General features: G+C 50.1%; 1 protein-coding gene across 1 annotated transcript in view; it reads left to right on the top strand.

Moving 5' to 3' along the window:
* The first annotated feature begins 1,012 nt into the window (after positions 1–1,012).
* TRPV1 (transient receptor potential cation channel subfamily V member 1) overlaps positions 1,013–18,193 on the top strand; it is a 28,965-nt gene continuing 11,784 nt past the window's right edge. The window contains exons 1-12 of the mRNA XM_027519104.1: positions 1,013–1,106; positions 7,083–7,402; positions 8,146–8,303; positions 8,379–8,531; positions 8,923–9,063; positions 9,201–9,499; positions 10,703–10,882; positions 12,358–12,516; positions 13,898–13,993; positions 15,553–15,623; positions 17,048–17,213; positions 17,606–17,672. Coding sequence (XP_027374905.1) covers positions 7,098–7,402; positions 8,146–8,303; positions 8,379–8,531; positions 8,923–9,063; positions 9,201–9,499; positions 10,703–10,882; positions 12,358–12,516; positions 13,898–13,993; positions 15,553–15,623; positions 17,048–17,213; positions 17,606–17,672 — 1,795 coding nt within the window. The 5' untranslated portion in view covers positions 1,013–1,106; positions 7,083–7,097. The remainder of the gene's footprint in view (positions 1,107–7,082; positions 7,403–8,145; positions 8,304–8,378; positions 8,532–8,922; positions 9,064–9,200; positions 9,500–10,702; positions 10,883–12,357; positions 12,517–13,897; positions 13,994–15,552; positions 15,624–17,047; positions 17,214–17,605; positions 17,673–18,193) is intronic.

Raw genomic sequence — 18,193 nt, 5'->3', positions numbered from 1 at the left:
TCTTTACGACCCGATAGACTATAGCCCTCCAGGCTCTTCTGTCCATGGGATTCTCCAGGCAAGAATACTGGAGTGGGTTGCCATTTCCTACTCCAGGGGATCTTGCCAGCCCAGGAACTGAACCCACGTCTCCTGCGTTGGCAGGCAGATTCTTTACCACTGAGCCACCTGGGAAGCCCTAGTGAGCCTTATACAACCTTATAAGGTATGCACACTGGGAAAAACTTTGAGGTTTTCCTCAGGCAGTTTCTGGAAGGGAATTAAGCCCTATTGGACCTGATGAATTTTTTCCTGTTCCTTTAGGGTCATACTAGGAAACAGAAAATAAACCCTCATCGTTTTCTGTGTTCCGTGGTTCCGGGAGGAACTCCAGTCGAGAAAGAAAGGCTGGACCCAAAAGTGTTCCCGCTGCCGTTCCTACCTCAAATTTGGACACACGGGGAATGAGAGGTCCTTGAGAGGCAGGGACTGGCTCTGGGTCACTCAGTGTTGGTGGCAAAGGCAGCACCCAAAACCAGGAGATCCCTGATTGCCAGGTCAGGATTGTGTGATGGGTGACACGACCCTTTCCTTTCCTTCCGCATTTGGGAAATGGAGCAGTGTTAGAGCCCTGGCTTTGAGATCTCTGGTCATGCTGTTTGTCGAGCTGTTACCCCAGACCACCCTGTCTGCCAGGCTAGTAGATCTGGGAGGCCTGAGCACCTCCCTCCTTCCTTGAGAGCTGAAGTCACCAGCTCTAGCTGGTGCTGGGCTGTGTGTGGCTGAGTGCACTGTGGCCCTGGCACGGCTGGAGGAGGGGCAGCAGCTAAGTGGTTTCTGAACAAAGGGCAAAAATGATGGGAAAGGCTTTGGGGTCCTCTGGGAATCGGAGCCTCGGCAACTGCAGCTGCTGCTGTTGCTGGAAACATTTTCTTTGATTGCCAGAGCATACCCACAGCCCGTCCCTGCCAGTCAGAGCAGCCGTGGCCTGGGGAGGGGCCAAGGACCCTCACGGAGGCAGGGCAGGGGCGGCTCTTCTCGCCACACCAGCTCAGCTCTCCCTTGGAGCACAACAGCCTTCAAGCTCGCTGCACCCGCAGGGTCTGGGGTGTGCCTGCGTCCAGCTGGTGAGTCCCTTTTGTAGTGGGATGGCCAATGCAGACGTTTGCTTTCAGAAATGGCACAGTGAGCTGTCTAAAGCTGGGCTGTGCCTTTTCTAGTTGTGTGACTATGGGTCATTCAATGAGCCTCTCGGCACCTCATCTGAAAATTGGGGGTAATAACAGTGGCTTCCTCAAAGGCCGTGGCACAGTAGGGCACTTGGCTTGCCTAGTCGTGAACACTTGGTAAGTGACAATGGAGGCTGCTATTGTCTGTGCCAGGGGCATCCTGGGGCCAAGAGGCTTTGGCTGCAGCAGAGGCTGGCAGTTGGTTTGTGGCTGGAGAATTCAGTGTGTAGTCCTCTCTGAAGTGAAGGAATTCTGGGCCAGGAGGAAGGAGTCCTGGATTCTTGTCTAACCTGTTTTTGGTTGGGTTCCTCTGGCTCTTCATCCATGGGTGCAAAGTCCTCAGCCCTGCATTCCTTCTTAGGAAATGCCTAGGTAGTATGCTGGGATGAGCATGATCAGGGTTGGGCCCTGGACCGGCTCCCAAGAGCCTGCAGGGAGGCCAGATGCAGAGGGATGCTTTGGGCAGAGAGGTGACGGGGAGACCTGTATCCCAGGATGTCTCACCTAGACTGGGTAGAGAGGAAGGGAGGCTTGTCCCAGCTGGTGGGCAGTGTCCTTCCTGGCTCTGGAGTTGAGAAAGACCCTGAAGCCAAACCAGATCTTTGCTGGGAGGGTCATTTTCTCAAGACCACTCTTCAGTCCTGATTGGTGAGTTTGTGAATCTTGTGTTAAACAGAACCACCATCTCCATCAAACACCCTTAAATATGGAAATTCCCCCATCTCTGTAGCATGTTTGACTCTGACAGGTGCATGGCTCTGGGGATCCGTGCTGGGCACACCCCAGTCCTGGCAGTGCAAAGTATTTTGTCCCTGTTCACTTTCTTAAGTGTTGTGTTAGCCACTCAGTCATGTCTGACTCTTTGTGACCCCATGGACTGTAGCCTGCCAGGCTCTTCTGTCCATGGGATTCTCCAGGCAAGAATACTATAGTGGGTTGCCATTTCCTATTCAAGGGGATCTTCTTGACCCAGGGATCAAATCCATGTCTCCTGAATGGTAGGTGGATTATTTACCATCTGAGCCACCAGAGAAGCCTATTCACCCTCCTAGTCTAGAGCAATTGACCTTTTAGTTCCTGTCCTGCCCTCTGTCTAGGGAGAAGGTTGGTTTCCAGTAGGGAATCAGGTGGAGTACCTGCAGGGCAGATTCAGAGTCTGTTGACTGACTGACTGGAAGCACTGTGTGGGCTGCTTCACGCTTACTACATTTGGTTAGATATGGACCAGTCAGAGAAACAGGCAAAGGTGTATAAAAGAACATCATTGAAAGGTTTGTGGTGGCTCCTGCTAACGAGTGCTCTCGTTAAAGAGCTGTTAAAGCTGCTAGTTGGGAAGCAGGTCTATTCCTGGTTCTATAGCCAGCCTTGTCCAAGGGGAAACATTCCTGGGAGACCCAGGCCTGGCATATGGCCTGAGGCTTATTTGTATTGTTTTGAGGTTTTCAGCTTTGTAGGATGCTTGTTTTGAGGAGGAGGGTGCTACAGAATTGGGGCTGCTGAGTGGAAGAGCATTGTTCCCACCTGCCTGGCCCCAGGGCTGGGAGGACCAGGTTTGATTGGCCTCTGGGTCTTAGTGTGAGGTCTGGGGCTGAGTTAAATGTCTGAGAAAGCGTCCTGAGCCTTTGGGAAGGGTGGTAGAGTGCTGGAGAGGCTCTGGGGCCAGGGATCAAATCCAGGTTCCACATTTTCCTAACTGTGGGTACCTCGGGTGAGTCATATAATTGCTCTGTGCCTCAGTTCCCTCATCTGTAAAGCATTTACCTCTTAGAGATGTGAGAATAAAGTGAGTGAGTGCATGTGAAGGGTTAGAGCAGTGCTTTCCTTTGCAGAGCATGCACTCAAATCATCAACTGCTCTTATTCTCATTAGCCTCCTGTGCCCTTTAATTGCCAATAGGCTCCCCCATACTACGAACAGGTCTCGATGGGAAGTTGTCTCCTGGGAGCACAGATAGTGCCTTGTGTCCCTGCTTCTGAAGCTTCTCATGGCTTCCTGCCATCTGAGCGATAACGTCCACATCCTGCACCTTGGCATTCAAGGCCGACAGCCATCTGGTTCTGACCCCGCTGACTTCTTCTTCATCACTTACTCTGTGGCTCCTCACCCTCTCCCCTAGTCCCAGCCCAGCCTCGTTTCACTTCCAGGCCCAGCTCATCTGTCACCTCCTCCACAATGCTGTCTTCTGCACTCTGGGCCCTCCTGTGGTTCCCCTTGCCCCAGCCAGCCCCTGGATTCTGTCTCTGATGGGGTCTTGGTCCTTTCTGTGCCCCCAGCACTGGGCTGGCCACCCGGTAGGGTCAGTGGATGGAGGCTGACTGATGGGATGCATGCGTAGGTGTTGGTTGGAAGTGCGGTTGTGTGTGGCCGGGCATACTTCTTGCAGCAAGGTTTCTACCTGATGGATGAATCAGAGAAAGACTCAGGCCCTCCTGTACGCAGAACAACAGGCAGGAGGGGAAAGGAGCCAACAGTCAGTGCCTGTCCTGCTTGCAGGTGAGGCTGCCTTTTTTTTTTCTGCGTGAATCTGTGCATCAGATCATAGCTGATCTATCGGCACAGTCCAGCCACGTGCTCTGAGTTTTCACTGCCTGAACTTTCACTTGACCATGCAGGCTGAAGAAGCCTTCCATTCCTTCAGTGGCTGTTTTTCCAGAATCCAGCCGCTGCTGGAACATAAATTTCTCTAACTCCCTTTGGAAATGGGAGCTAGAAGGGTCTGTATCTGATCTTGCTCATTTCCCAGCACAGCTTTTTTACATAAAGAGATGGATCAGGCAAGCTTGCTGCCCAGGAGTTCACAGGGCAGGGGGGAGAGCCACAGGTAGAAATCGCTAGACTGCAGGTATGTGGTGCTTTAGGGGGTCATGAGGATGGATGAACGGAGCTGGGCCACCCTGGAGGGGGAGGGGAGCATCATCAATGCAGAGTTAGGGGCGTGAGGAAGTGGCATCAGTGGGGAGGTGGCATCTGAGAGATGACAGGGTTTGGAAAAGAGAAGGAGGAAAAAGCTTTCATGTGGAGGCACCGTGGAGGTCAAGGCCCCTAAGATGTGGGACATCACTGGGTACTAGGGAGTGACGATGCCCAGCTGGGAGGGGAAGAGTAGGAGAAGAGGTTAGGGAGTAGAAACAGTATCAACACAAGTTTACAGCCATAGATGCTGGCACCAGCTCCCACTTTAACTCCAGGGGTTCAGATGTCCAAGGCCCACCAGCCCCGAATCACTTAAAGTCTAAACGTTCAGCCCCAGTTCAGTTCAGTTCAGTCGCTCAGTCATGTCCAACTCTTTGTGACCCTATGGACTGCCGCAAGCCAGGCTTTCCTATCCATCACCATCTTCCGGAGCTCGCTCAAACTTATGTCCATCAAGTCAGTGATGCCATCCAACCATCTCATCCTCTGTCATTCCCTTCTCCTCTTGCCCTCAATCTTTCCCAGCATCAGGGTCTTTTCCAATGAGTCAGTTCTTCACATCAGGTGGCCAAAGTATTGGAGTTTCAACTTCAGCATCAGTCCTTCCAATGAATATTCAGGACTGATTTCCTTTAGAATGGACTGGTTGGATCTCCTTACTGTCCAAGGGACTCTCAAGAGTCTTCTCCAATACCACAGTTCGAAAGCATCAGTTCTTTGGTGCTCAGCTTTCTTTATAGTCCAACTCTCACATCCATGCATGACTACTGGAAAAACCATAGCTTTGACTAGACAGAGCTCTGTTGGCAAAGTAATGTCTCTGCTTTTTAATATGATGTTTAGGTTGGTCATAGCTTTTCTTTCAAGGAGCAAGCGTCTTTTAATTGCATGGCTGCAATCACCATCTGCAGTGATTTTGAAGCCCAAGAAAATAAAGTCTGTCACTGGTTTCCCCATCTATTTGCCATGAAGCGATGGGACCAGATGCCATGATCTTAGTTTTTTGAATGTTGAGTTTTAAGCCAGCTGTTTCACTCTCCTCTTTCACTTTCATCAAGATGCTCTTTAGTTTCTCTTCGCTTTCTGCCATAAGGCATCTGCGTATACGAGGTTATGATATTTCTCCTGGCAATCTTGATTCCAGCTTTTGCTTCATCCAGCCTGGCATTTCACATGATGTACTCTGCATATAAGTTAAATAAGCAGGGTGGCAATATATAGCCTTGATGTACTCCTTTCCCAGTTTGGAACCAGTTTGTTATTCCATGTCCGGTTTTAACTGTTGCTTCCTGACCTGCATACAGATTTCTCAGGAGGCAGGTAAGATAATCTGGCATTCCCATCTCTAAGAATTTTCAAGTTTGTTGTGATCTATACAGTCAAAGGGTTTGGCATAATCAATAAAGCAGAAGTAGATGTTTTTCTGGAACTCTCTTGCTTTTTCTATGATTCAACAGATGTTGGCAATTTGATCTCTGGTTCCTCTGCCTTCTCTAAATTCAGTTTGAACATCTGGAAGTTCTTGGTTCGTGTACTGTTGAAGTCTAGCTTGGAGAATTTTGAGCATTCATTACTTTGCTAGCATGTGAGATGAGTGCAATTGTGGGGCAGTTTGAAAATTCTTTGGCATTACCCTTTTTTAGGATTGGAATGAAAACTGACCATTTCCAGTCCTGTGGTCACTGCTGAGTTTCCCAAATTTGCTGGCATATTGAATGCAACACTTTAACAGCATCATCTTTTAGGATTTGAAATAGCTCAACTGGAATTCCATCACCTCCACTAGCTTTGTTCATAGTGATGCTTCCTAAGGCCCACTTGACTTTGCATTCTAGGATGTCTGGCTCTAGGTGAGTGATCACACCATCATGATTATCTGGGTTGTGAAGCTCTTTTTTGTACAGTTCTTCTGTGTATTCTTGCCACCTCTTCTTAATATCTTCTGCTTCTGTTAGGTCCATACCATTTCTGTCCTTTATTGTGCCCATCTTTGCATGAAATGTTCCCTTGGTGTCTCTAATTTTCTTGAAGAGATCTCTAGTCTTTCCCATTCTATTGTTTTCCTCTATTTCTTTGTACTGATCACTGAGGAAGGCTTTCTTATCTCTCCTTGCTATTCTTTGAAACTCTGCATTCAAATGGATATATCTTTCCTTTTCTCCTTTGCCTTTAGCTTCTCTTCTTTTCTCAGCTATGTGTAAGGACTCCTCAGACAACCATTTTGCCTTTTTGCATTTCTTTTTCTTGGGGATGGTCTTGATCCTTGCCTCCTGTACAATGTCACGAACCTCTGTCCATAGTTCAGCCCCAGGATGCTTCAAATATACTAATTTTACAAAATAACAAAAAGTGCAAAAAACTCCCTATAAACTCTACAGTTACAGCAGCCAGGTCAAACAGCAAAGGCAGGCAAGTGCCTAACTGGTGGCAGGGACACACGGCACCCGAGGGACCATGCAGTGTGGACACTGTGGAGTATGAGTGTTGGTCTCCGCCAGCCACCTTGTTCCTGGGAATGCAGACTACTTGGCTCTTTGGGGCTAAGCCATCTTCATCGCTGAGTTCCTTCCCAAATGCATAGCCAGCAATAAACTCTCCTTCCGGTTTCCCCTATTCTGATCTTGGGGGAGTCAGGGCAGTGGTTAGCACCCCCATTCTACAGATGAGGCAACTGAGGCCCAGAGAAGGTGAGTGATCCACCCATCCTGGTGGATCCAAGCTGGGGGCTCTTGCATCTCTGGAGGCTGATGGACAGGGGTCTGCTAGGTTTGCTCCCCACTGGGGCCTCTGGGGTGCGAGTTACTACACCCTGAAAGCTTTCTTTCTGGAAGGCTGGGAGCAGCAGCTGTTGGACTTCTGGGGGTTCCTGCTTCACAGCGGCCTTTGCAACAAGTACAGTGGGGGCCAGGGTCATGCAGTCCTCCAGCTGGGAACAAGCCTGATCTTGGTGGCTGCCCACAGGCTGCCTCCTGGGCCATGGAGAATCTGGCACGGATGAAGAAATGGGGGAGCTCAGAATCACGGGAATCTCAGGACCTGCCTCAAGAGGACTCCTGCCCAGATCCCCTAGATGGAGACCCTAACTACAGGCCAGCTCCAACCAAGCCCCACAGCTTCCCCACAGCCAAGAGTCGCAGCCGACTCTTTGGCAAGGGTGACTCGGAGGACACATCCCTCATGGACTGCTCTTATGAGGAAGGCCAGCTGGCATCCTGCCCAGCCATCACCATCAGCCCTGTAGTCATCATCCAGAGGTCTGGGGATGGCCCCACCTGTGTCAGGTAAGCTGCATGTGAAGCCCCCTCCTCCCTTTTCACTGGGAGCCTAACTGGCCCAGCTGGCTGAGATACTAGCCATGGTGACTCCATGTGATACTTGAGTTTATGGGCAGAAGGTCATAGAGCTGGGGAGTTGAGGGGGCCTCCAGAGGTCACCTGGTCCAGCATCTGTACTCACAGAAGCTACAGGACATGTGGCCACACGTGCTGGCATGTATGCTGATCCTAGCTGTTGGCTGATCTCTGGGTCCAGGCTTTGAAGGCACACCAGCCTCAATCATGTAGACTTCAAGTTGGAAAGCTCAAGGGCAAGATGCTTTTAAGCAGAGTACAAGACTGCTCCAGTGAGTGTTCAGAAACCTCCCACCACCTCCAAGGCAGGACAGGGGATCCCCTGGTCTGGCTGACTCCTGGGGCCCTATGAGGATGCTCTTTCCCTTAGCTGAACCCCTGTCCCCAACCCCCTCCAGGCTACCCCAGTCTCCAAGCGGGCAGAGAAGTGAGTGGCCTGGGTGTTGCAGGAAGTAGTGGCTGCAGAGATTTTCTAGCTGATGCCTACAGACAGAATGGGGGTACATGTGTCCCACTGTTCCCTGTTACAACCTGGACTGAAGGGTGGCTTTCTTATCACATTTTTCCCCCTTTCGGTTTGCCTCGGGATTTAGTTGTTCTCCCTGACCAGCTCTGAAGGTCTCAAGGCCGAGGGGAGACCAGAATATGAGACAAAGGTGTTCTCTGGTCCACAGGCAGCTGTCCCAGGACTCTGCTGCCACTGAGAACCTCAAGCTCTACGATCGCAGGAAGATCTTCGAAGCAGTTGCTCAGAATAACTGTGAGGAGCTGGAGAGCCTGCTGCTCTTCCTGCAGAAGAGCAAGAAGCATCTCATGGACAGCGAGTTCAAAGGTGGCCCCGAGGCCGTCGGGTTCCTGGGAGGCGCCTCTCCGCAGCGCCTGCTCTGACCCCTGCTTTGTCTTGCAGACCCAGAGACAGGGAAGACCTGCCTGCTGAAAGCCATGCTCAACCTTCACAACGGGCAGAACGACACCATCCCCCTGCTCCTGGAGATAGCCCGGCAGACGGACAGCCTGAAGGAGCTTGTCAACGCCAGCTACACGGACAGCTACTATAAGGGTGAGGCGGCCAGGGCCAGCACAGCTCTGCCCACATGCTCTCCTGGAGCGAGGGGGCACCCTCACACCCCGACAAGCCTCTGAGCCCCTAACTCCCTTTCCCAGCCACTGAATCAGGATCTCCTGGTCCTGGGGGTTCCCTACCTCTCCCACCTCTGGCTTGCTGCTCCTTGCTCTTGGGAAATTGTAAGTCCTTCAGCTCCCAGTCTGGTGTTCCCTGTTCGTGGGAGGCTCTACTCCTGTTCAGGGACTCCTTAAGCATCTTTAGGGGATCCTGGATTGCTCTGTTGGGGGAATCATCCCACACATTCTGTCCAGGCCCTCCCTCAGCACCTGGCCAGTCACCCCCTCAGGACTACCAGCCCCAAGCCAAGAGCATGCATCCTCCACAGGCCAGACAGCACTGCACATAGCCATCGAGAGGCGGAACATGGCGCTGGTGACCCTGCTGGTGGAGAATGGGGCCAATGTCCAGGCTGCAGCCAACGGGGACTTCTTTAAGAAAACCAAAGGGCGACCTGGCTTCTATTTTGGTAGGGAGACCATGTGGTAGACACTTAGCATCTTGGAAGTTTGGGGTGGAGACAGAGGGAGTTGGAGGCTGGGTGGTGCAAGGGCCAAGCCAGTCTCTTTCCAGGGAGGCCCACCGTGTGCCTGTGGTTGGCTGCAGGTGAGCTGCCCCTCTCCCTGGCTGCGTGTACCAACCAGCTGGGCATCGTGAAGTTCCTGCTGCAGAACTCCTGGCAGCCAGCCGACATCAGTGCCAGGGACTCAGTGGGCAACACGGTTCTGCATGCGCTGGTGGAGGTGGCCGACAACACGGCTGACAACACCAAGTTCGTGACGAGCATGTACAATGAGATTCTGATCCTGGGGGCCAAAATTCACCCTACGCTGAAGCTGGAGGAGCTCACCAACAAGAAGGGGCTGACGCCGCTGGCTCTGGCCGCCCGGAGTGGGAAGATCGGGGTAGGGAGGGGGAGTCATGCCTGAGATGAGGTGGGAGGGGGTCTGCCTGCCTTTCTGAACTTCTGGCATCAGATGAAGCTTCCACATCAGCCTGTAGGGGGTTAGAAGGGTGGGGGCGTTAAAGTAAGCCAGAGGAATTGTGAGGCGCTGAACAGAAGCCAGCAGCACACATATGGCCAGTTCTTTTCTCTTTCCTATACTATTTTTTTTTAAACTTTTTATTTTGTGTTGGAGTATAGCCAATTAGGGCTTCCCAGGTGGTGCTAGCAGTAAAGAAGCTGTCTGCCAATGCAGGAAACAAGAGACATGGGTTCGATCCTTGAGTTGGGAAGATCCCTTGGAGGAGGGCACGGCAACCCACTCCAGTATTCCTGCCTGGAGAATCCCATGGACAGGGGAACCTGGCGAGCTATAGTCCATGGGGTCAAGAAGAGTCGGACATGACTGAAGCAACTGAGCACACAAGCATGCACAGCCAATTAATAAGCAGTGATAGTTCCAGGTGAACAGTGAAGAGACTCAGCTGTGCTGAGTACATATACATGTATGCCTTATCCCCCAAACTCCCCTCCCGTCCAGGCTGCCCACATGTGGCCGTTTCTGATTTTCAACTCTGAGCATCACCAACAAACCATGGGGTGAGGGTGGGCTGAGCCAAGAGTGAAATGGAAAAAGAAACTGTTGGTGCTTTTTCATGCAAGACAGGACTTTTAGGTGATAGGGAGTCCTAATGGGGTAGGACAGGCTTCCAAGTCTGTGGATGATGTCAGGCCACGGAAGGCTGAAGATGGGGCTGGGCAGCTGGGAATTGGGGGTGGGGTGGGAGTTTCTCAGTACCAGGGGATTCTGGGAGCTGGTCCCTGCCCATACTGAGTCTCTTAGGACGAGAAACCTAGCTTTATAACTTTGGTTGTATTTCTCGAATTTTCTTTATTTCCTTTTGGCTTGAGGTTTTCTAGAGGGGACCACTGCAGTCCTTCACTGAGAACTGGGGGGCCAGGTATGATCAGGTGATAGGTCTGAGGCATTGGGCAGCTTGATCTAGAAGGCAGTTAAGAGATTGCTGAATGTGGGTGGGGACCCTCCTGGGCCTTGGGCAGGGTCTTCAATGGACTCAGAAGCAGAATTATTCTTGGAACAGAGCTAGTGGCCTGTTCAGGGCCTCAGGCTGGCCTCTAACAGGTTCTTGTGTCCCTGGGGCAGGTCTTGGCTTATATTCTCCAGAGGGAGATCCAGGAACCTGAGTGCAGGCACGTGTCCAGAAAGTTCACCGAGTGGGCTTACGGGCCTGTGCACTCCTCACTCTACGACCTGTCCTGTATCGACACCTGTGAGAAGAACTCGGTGCTGGAGGTGATCGCCTACAGTAGCAGCGAGACCCCTGTGAGTGGACTGGGGTGGGACCCAGCTTGCGGTCTCACCGCAACCCCAGCCCCCTCTCTAGCCCATGGTCTGACTCTGCCGGTCCTCCCATCACCTGCTACCTGGGGCTTGTACCCTGCCCCCTCACCACCCCATGTATTCCCACTGAATGTCTTCCTGTATCATACACTCTATACATGATAATATTACAATAAAACTTTAGCATTTCAAAAGTACATAGACAAGAATCCTCCATTTATACCACATGAAAACATGTAGCTTCATTTTGTTTATATAAATGGGATCATACTATATATAGTACAGAACAACCATTTTTTTTTCACTTAGTGGCATGTCTTATAGATAGTTTTACATCAGCACATATGGGTCTACTTTATTTTTAAAAAATGACTGCAAATACGGGGCTCCCCAGATGGCTCAGTGGTAAAGAATCTGCCTGCCAATGCAGGAGACATGGGTTCAATCCCTGGGTTGGGAAGATTCCTTGGACAAGGAAATGGCAACCCACTCTAATATTCTTTCTTGTCTGAGAAATCCATAGACTAAGGAGTCTGGTGGGCTACAGTCCATGGGGTCACAAAAAAGTTGGGTACAACTTAGCGACTGAAGAGCAACAGCATCACTGTAAGTGTTCCACGGTAGCTGGTGCTGCTGCTGTTGCAGTCAGTAGGGATGGGGGTGAATATCCATAGGAGGCCTTCCGAGTTATTTCCAGTTTTTTCCTACTACATGCTGCAGGTTGTTTGGCATGGGCTTGAGAATTTTTCTATGAAGGACATCTGGAATTGGAATTGCTAAATCAGAATGAACGTCCTCCAAAAAGATTGCATGAGTGCACTTGCCTACCATCAGTAGGTACACGTCTACCCAAGTCCTTGCCAACCTGGGTGTTACCTTTCTTTTTTTTTTTTTTTTCCAAAACTAGTTTAAGTCCATGGAGCCCAAACAGCTATTTCATTGATGTCTTAATTCTTGTTTTCTTGATTGCTGTCAGGTTGAGAATTTTTTCATAGGTTTTCAACCATTTGTATTTCTTTGGCAGAATAGCAACATTCATTATCCTTTGCCATCTTTTCTACTGGATCATTTGCCTCATCCTTTTAGTACATAGAGGCTCCTGTTATAAAATGAATTGCTCCTTTCTCTACTGCACATGTTTCAGATGTTTGATTTTCTCCTAGTCCCCTAGACTCTTACAAAATTCATTTGCATCATTTGGGTCCATCTTAGAGTCACTAGTCCAATCATACCTCTTCTTCACTGCTTCACTGCTTCACTGCACCGTAGGGGTTACACAGCTAGAGGGAGGACCATTCAAGCAGCCTGCTGGTCCAGACCTGTGACCCTCTGCTGCTGCTCAGGCCAAGGGCGTGGTCATTCAGAAAGTGGGTATGAAGAGTCCCTGGGGCTGAAGGGGGCCTGAAAGGCAGATCTTACTGGGAGGAGTGGGCCTCACCTCTCTTTGCTTCCCTTAGAATCGCCATGACATGCTCTTGGTGGAGCCGCTGAACCGCCTCCTGCAGGACAAGTGGGACAGATTTGTCAAGCGCATCTTCTACTTCAACTTCTTCGTCTACTGCTTGTATATGATCATCTTCACCACGGTCGCCTACTACAGACCTGCGGGAGGCCGGGTGCGCCTGAGGCTTGGGCCTCAAGGGGGAAGAGGGCAGGGGATGGGCGTTCCTAGAAGACCCCAAGACCCTGGACCCAGGCGGGGCCCAGGAGACATGGAAGGGTCGCCTGGAGATCTTACATTCCTGTTCTCAGTCTTCCTTCTCCTGGTTGTCCTGCACCTGCTTCGTGTTCTCAGCCCCTTCTTCGGCCTCCTGGTTCTGAGAGGCTGAGCCTGTGGTCGCTGAGGTACCTGATTGTAGGGGCGGGGGTGGGGGGGACTAGGTTGGAAAGGATGCAGGAATTAGGGGGCTGGAAGCAGCTCTCTGCTATGCTGGGTGTCTTCAGGGTCGTGGGTGGTGCAAGCCCTGAGCACATTGCCAACTCTCTCTTCTGCCCGCTTTTGTTCACTCATTCACACATGATTCATTCCCTGGACACAGACTTTGAGTACTGCAAGGCCCTGGACCATGCATCAGATCAACCTAAGATCAGATTTTTCCTGCTATCAGAAGCCATAGGCTACCTCAAGTTTCTTAACTGAGTCCTTCATTCAATATCCCAGCACTTAACTTGCTGCCTTTATTTCCAGAGTGCCTTGCTTATAAATTTGGTTGAAAAATTCAACTTCCTAGTTAGGTGGAATCTGATTTCTATACATCTATTAAGGCCATCTAACGAGTTTACTTTATTTATTTATATTTTTGGCCTTGCTGAATGCATATGAGATCTTAGTTTCCCAATCAGGGATTGGACCTTCGTTCCCTATAGTGGAAGCACAGGGTCTTAATCACTGGGCTTCCAGGGCTGACTTTAAGAGAAAAGAGAAATGTGCTAATGAAATGAGCTAGTGAGAGTTGGACACAACTGAAGTGACTTAGCAGCAGCAGCAGCAGTGAACCAGTGCTTATGAAATATGGATGGTAGGCTGAAAGGAAACCCACTCTAGAACACTGTGACTGAAACACAAGGACAACACACACATTCCTTTCATCATCTGAGGGAAACCTTGACAGTCCTGGGAGATCAGGGGTTCACCATAGGCTGTGGGAACAGCAGGAAGCACATGGCATGTGTCTGTAAGGGTGTTTCCACCTATGCCACCACTGTCCTCCCAGCCAAGCAGACCTCTAGACTAGGGCATCATCCAAGAGACAGCACAGTACATCAGGGATGCTCCTCTTACCACCTGGAGGCTTTCCTCTTACCACTTGGGAATCAGGTCCCGTCTCCTTGCAGGTGTCCCCATAGTAATGCATTGTCTTTGGGTCTCTCCTGATGGAGACTAAGCCTCTCCAGAAGGGGCTGGGTCTTAATCACAAGGCTTTGCACCTGGTAAATGTTTGTTGAATGAATGAATGAGTGAGTGAGTGGAATCATTAATCTCTTTGTCCTTTGCAGCCTCCCTTTAAGCCGAAACACACGGTAGGGGACTATTTCCGAATCACTGGAGAGATTATTTCTGTGGCAGGTGGTATCTACTTTTTTTCCCGAGGGGTAAGCATTCCTTCCCACGTTGTGAGTTTCCATTATCACCTAAACAAAAAACCAAGAGACTCATTCAGTGCTCACCACTGTTTTAAAAAACCTTTTTATATTGTATTGGGGTATATCTGATTAACAACGTGAGAGTTTCAGGTGAACAGCGAAGAGATTCAGCCATACATATACCTGTATCCATTCTCCCCCGAACTCCCCTCCCATCCAGGCTGCCGCATAACATTGAGAAGAGTTCCCTGTGCTATACAGTAGGTCCCTATTGGCTATCCATTTTAAATATAGCAGTGGCTCCCCCACTTTTTAATGCATCAACCGTGTAATGGCCCTGCTTGAGAAACTTAGGGATGCATGTGTTAAGATGAGAGCCCTCAGGCATTCACGGCTAGGGAGGGGGTACTGGTTTGCGCAGTGTGTTCCCCTGCAGGCCCAGGTCAGTCACATTTGAAGACAGGCAGTCAGGGCTGTCCACTGAATGTAATACTTAATTACAGAGGTAGAGTGCAAGTCTCTTAAGAGACGGGATCATGACTGGTAGCTGTTTAATTAATTGAAACAGTTCAGTAAAGCTCAGAAGAATGAAATATGTATATACTGGAACCATTTTATTATTTGTTTATTTTTAAAAGACCCCCCCCCTTTTTTTGGCCATGCCATGTGGCTTGTGGGATCTTAGTTCCCTGACCAGGGATCAAACCTGTGCCCCTTGCAGTGGAAGCATAAAGTCCTAACCACTGAACCACCAGGGAAGTCCCTGGAATCATTTTAACTAAAATCCCCAAATATGCATATTCCTGCGCCATTCCTCTAATTCATGTGGGACCACTGTTTCATGCACAAAAGATTCTGAATGCAGAATTTGAGATTATGATGATTTTTCCCCCTTAATCTTTTTGATCTAAGCCACACTCTGTTTTTTAGTAGCTCATCTTTAAGGAGTCTTTCCTAATCATTGGACTCTGTCTTCACAGAAATAACCGTCTTTATTTTCACACTCATGGTTTATATTACCGTAAAGTACGAAACTGGAGTAGTAAGTGCAGTGGGCAAAAAGGCCACTTTTTGCAAAGGCCACTTTCTTGGCAAACAGGATTAACCACTGGGAGGGCACAGAGCATGTGAGTGTCCTGGAGAGGAGCATTCACCATCGGCATCAGGCAAAATGTTTTCAGAGTGAAGAGCACTGGTTTATCCAATGAGCTAGTTCAGGAGGCTGGTTAAAGAACTTTTACTTCAATTCAAACTTAGAAAAAGCACAAATTAGAAAGGAGGGGGAAAAATCGCCCAATCCCATCATTCAAGCATAGCGATTGATACTATTTTGGTGGTTTTCCTTCCCATCTTTACTTCTAGATACAGTTGTAATTTCACTCTATTTAAAAAAATTCTCCTGACCGAGTCATACAACATTACCCCATTAGTCTGACCCAGGCTGCTCCACTGTCTTCATTATCTTTGCTTCGCTGCACTTCTGTGGTACATCATGGTGCTGTTTAGAAAACATTCTAGTTGCTCAGTGTTTAATCTTTCCTGAGATCTTGTTCTCTGTTTACCTGCAGATTCAGTATTTCCTGCAAAGGCGGCCGTCGCTGAAGACCTTGTTTGTGGACAGCTATAGTGAGATGCTTTTGTAAGTGATACTGACTCTTATGCCTCTGTAGCAAATGGCATCTTTTGGCCATGAGACCTGGGATGACAGCAGTCAGCTCATTCTCACTCATTCTCCCACATACACTGGGCCTGGAGCCTAGTAGGGCTTCACAAACATGTTGAATGAATGATGGAAGGCACCCAGTAAACCTTTGCTGGGGGAGTGAATACTGAGGGTCCACTCCGCCCCAGGTATGTTCCAGGTACTAGGGGATGACCAACCTGTTCCCCAGGCTCCCGCGGTCTACAGTCAGACTTAGATGTACCCTTGTTCCTTTTTCCCATCCTTTTATCCATCCATCTGGGAAGGCACCACTGAGCAGACCCTGTCATGGGATTGCCCAGATGTCCTCTAAGCCTGTCCAGGCCTCTGATGGGCAGCCCCCACCAGACTGAGGAGCAGAAAGGACACCTTCCCTGGCTCTGCTCCTGAGTTTGAGGAGGTGACCAGCAGACTCTTACCTGTGGTTTTTTGGGAGCGCACAGCCTGTTCTCCTCATGGGCCTAGGCCTTCTAGATTATCTGCTGACAGTGAGGCTATTGTTCCCAGGAACTGGGTAGGGAGGTTGTTGGAGCTAAAGCCCTGTTTTTCAGCCTGTTTACATTGTTGCCTTTAGATTCCTTTTCTTTTTTCCTAATTGCTCCTCCCATGAACTGTCTTACCACAGATACGCTGTGTATCTGTTTATGTACTATATTTATTTATTTAAAGATTTTATTTATTTACTTTCGGCTGTGCTGGGTCCTGCTACGTTCAGGCTTTCTCTAGTTACAGTGAGCAGGGGCTACTCTCTAATTGTGGTGCCCCGTGGCATCTGGGATCTAGTTCCCTGACCAGCAATTGAACCCCTGAGCCTGCACTGGCAGGTGGATTCTTAACTACTGGACCACCAGGGAGGTACCATCTTTATATCTGTGCATTGTGTGTAAAGAGAATAAGATTTTGCACATGCACCCCTCCTCCTATCCCCCAACCAGCACCCGGAACTGATTTTTGCCTCTTTGGGACAATATCGCTCCTACTGAGACTCATGGGCTAAAGGAGGTAGGATGGCCATCCCCTCTCCCACCTTCCTCTATGGCCTTTGAGGGGAGGTCCTGGCATCTTGGGGCTTCCCAGGTGGCGCTAGTGGTAAAGAACCCACCTGCCAACGCAGGAGACATAAGAGATGCGGGTTTGATCCCTGGATTGGGAAGACCCCCTGGAGGAGGGCGTGGCAACCCACTCCAGTATTCTTGCCTGGAGAATCCCCATGGACAGAAGAGCCTGCTGGGCTACAGAGCTGAATGTGTTCTCAAAGAGCTGAACACGACGGAAGGGACTTAACACGCATGCACGCCGGGCATCTGGGGTCTTGTCTGTGAGGGTGCCTGTGGACAGGGCCTGCTGTCCCTCCTCCTCAGCTTCATGCAGTCGCTGTTCATGCTGGCGACCGTGGTGTTGTACTTCTGCCACCGCAAGGAGTACGTGGCCTCCATGGTGTTCTCCCTGGCCATGGGCTGGACCAACATGCTCTACTACACCCGCGGCTTCCAGCAGATGGGCATCTACGCCGTCATGATCGAGAAGGTGGGTGCCGGTGCCCCAGGCTCCTCCGCAGAGCCTGACTACCTCCTGGGGGTGTGGGACCCAGCCCCACAAACTCCATCCCTCCTCTCTGCATCGTCTGGGAAGGTCCTGCTTTAAGACCCACTTTCCCAGAGAATTCCCCAACAATCAGGCAATCTGGCCTTGACCCAGGGTTGGGGGCGCCCTTGAAACTTGACCCCCACCCCCACCTGCCAGGCTCCCTCTCTCACCAGAAGTAAGTCCCTCATGACTCCTGAGCTGAAAACCACCGAACCACACCTAGCTGTCTGCCCTCTGATTTCACATGGGCTCAAGGAAGACCCCCAGGCTGACACAGCCTTGGCCCCTCCTGGGCCTGGAGGAAGGTCTGACAAGCCCACTCTCTCCTGCAGATGATCCTCAGAGACCTGTGTCGCTTCATGTTTGTGTACCTCGTGTTCCTGTTCGGGTTTTCCACAGGTAACGGGTATGGTCGGGGCTGGTGGGAGGCCGGGGCTCCCGCTGACCTCGGCTTCCTGAGGACTCTGCAGGGTCGCGTGGGGAGAGGCCCACTGGGGTGTGTCTGCAGGTGACAGAGCAGATGGACAAGGAGCACACTAATAGTAGGCGGAGAACCTGGAAATTGATTCATAAAAGATTTTAGGTCATTTTAGAGGTATAAAGTGCTGTTTGCTTGTGGTATAGTTGCATCTTGACTCAAAAAAAATTTTTTTAATTGATTTATTTTAATTGGAGGAGAATTACTTTACAGTATTGTGATGGTTTTTGCCATATATCAGTATGAATTAGCCATAGATGTACATGTGTCCCTGCCCTCCTGAACCTCCCTCCCCACCCTAGGCGCAAAATGTCTATACTCTTTGCCCAGATTCCCCTGGTTGTTGTACCACATTTAAAAAATCGCTTTCTCTTCCACTACATACACATACACACACCACACACACATACATAGTGTGTGCTTAGTTGCTTAGTCGTGTCTG

Source organism: Bos indicus x Bos taurus, chromosome 19, assembly GCF_003369695.1.
Source record: "Bos indicus x Bos taurus breed Angus x Brahman F1 hybrid chromosome 19, Bos_hybrid_MaternalHap_v2.0, whole genome shotgun sequence".
Classification (NCBI taxonomy): Eukaryota; Metazoa; Chordata; class Mammalia; order Artiodactyla; family Bovidae; genus Bos; species Bos indicus x Bos taurus.
Note: the sequence above shows the minus strand (reverse complement) of the source record. Positions and strands in the feature narration are given on the sequence as shown.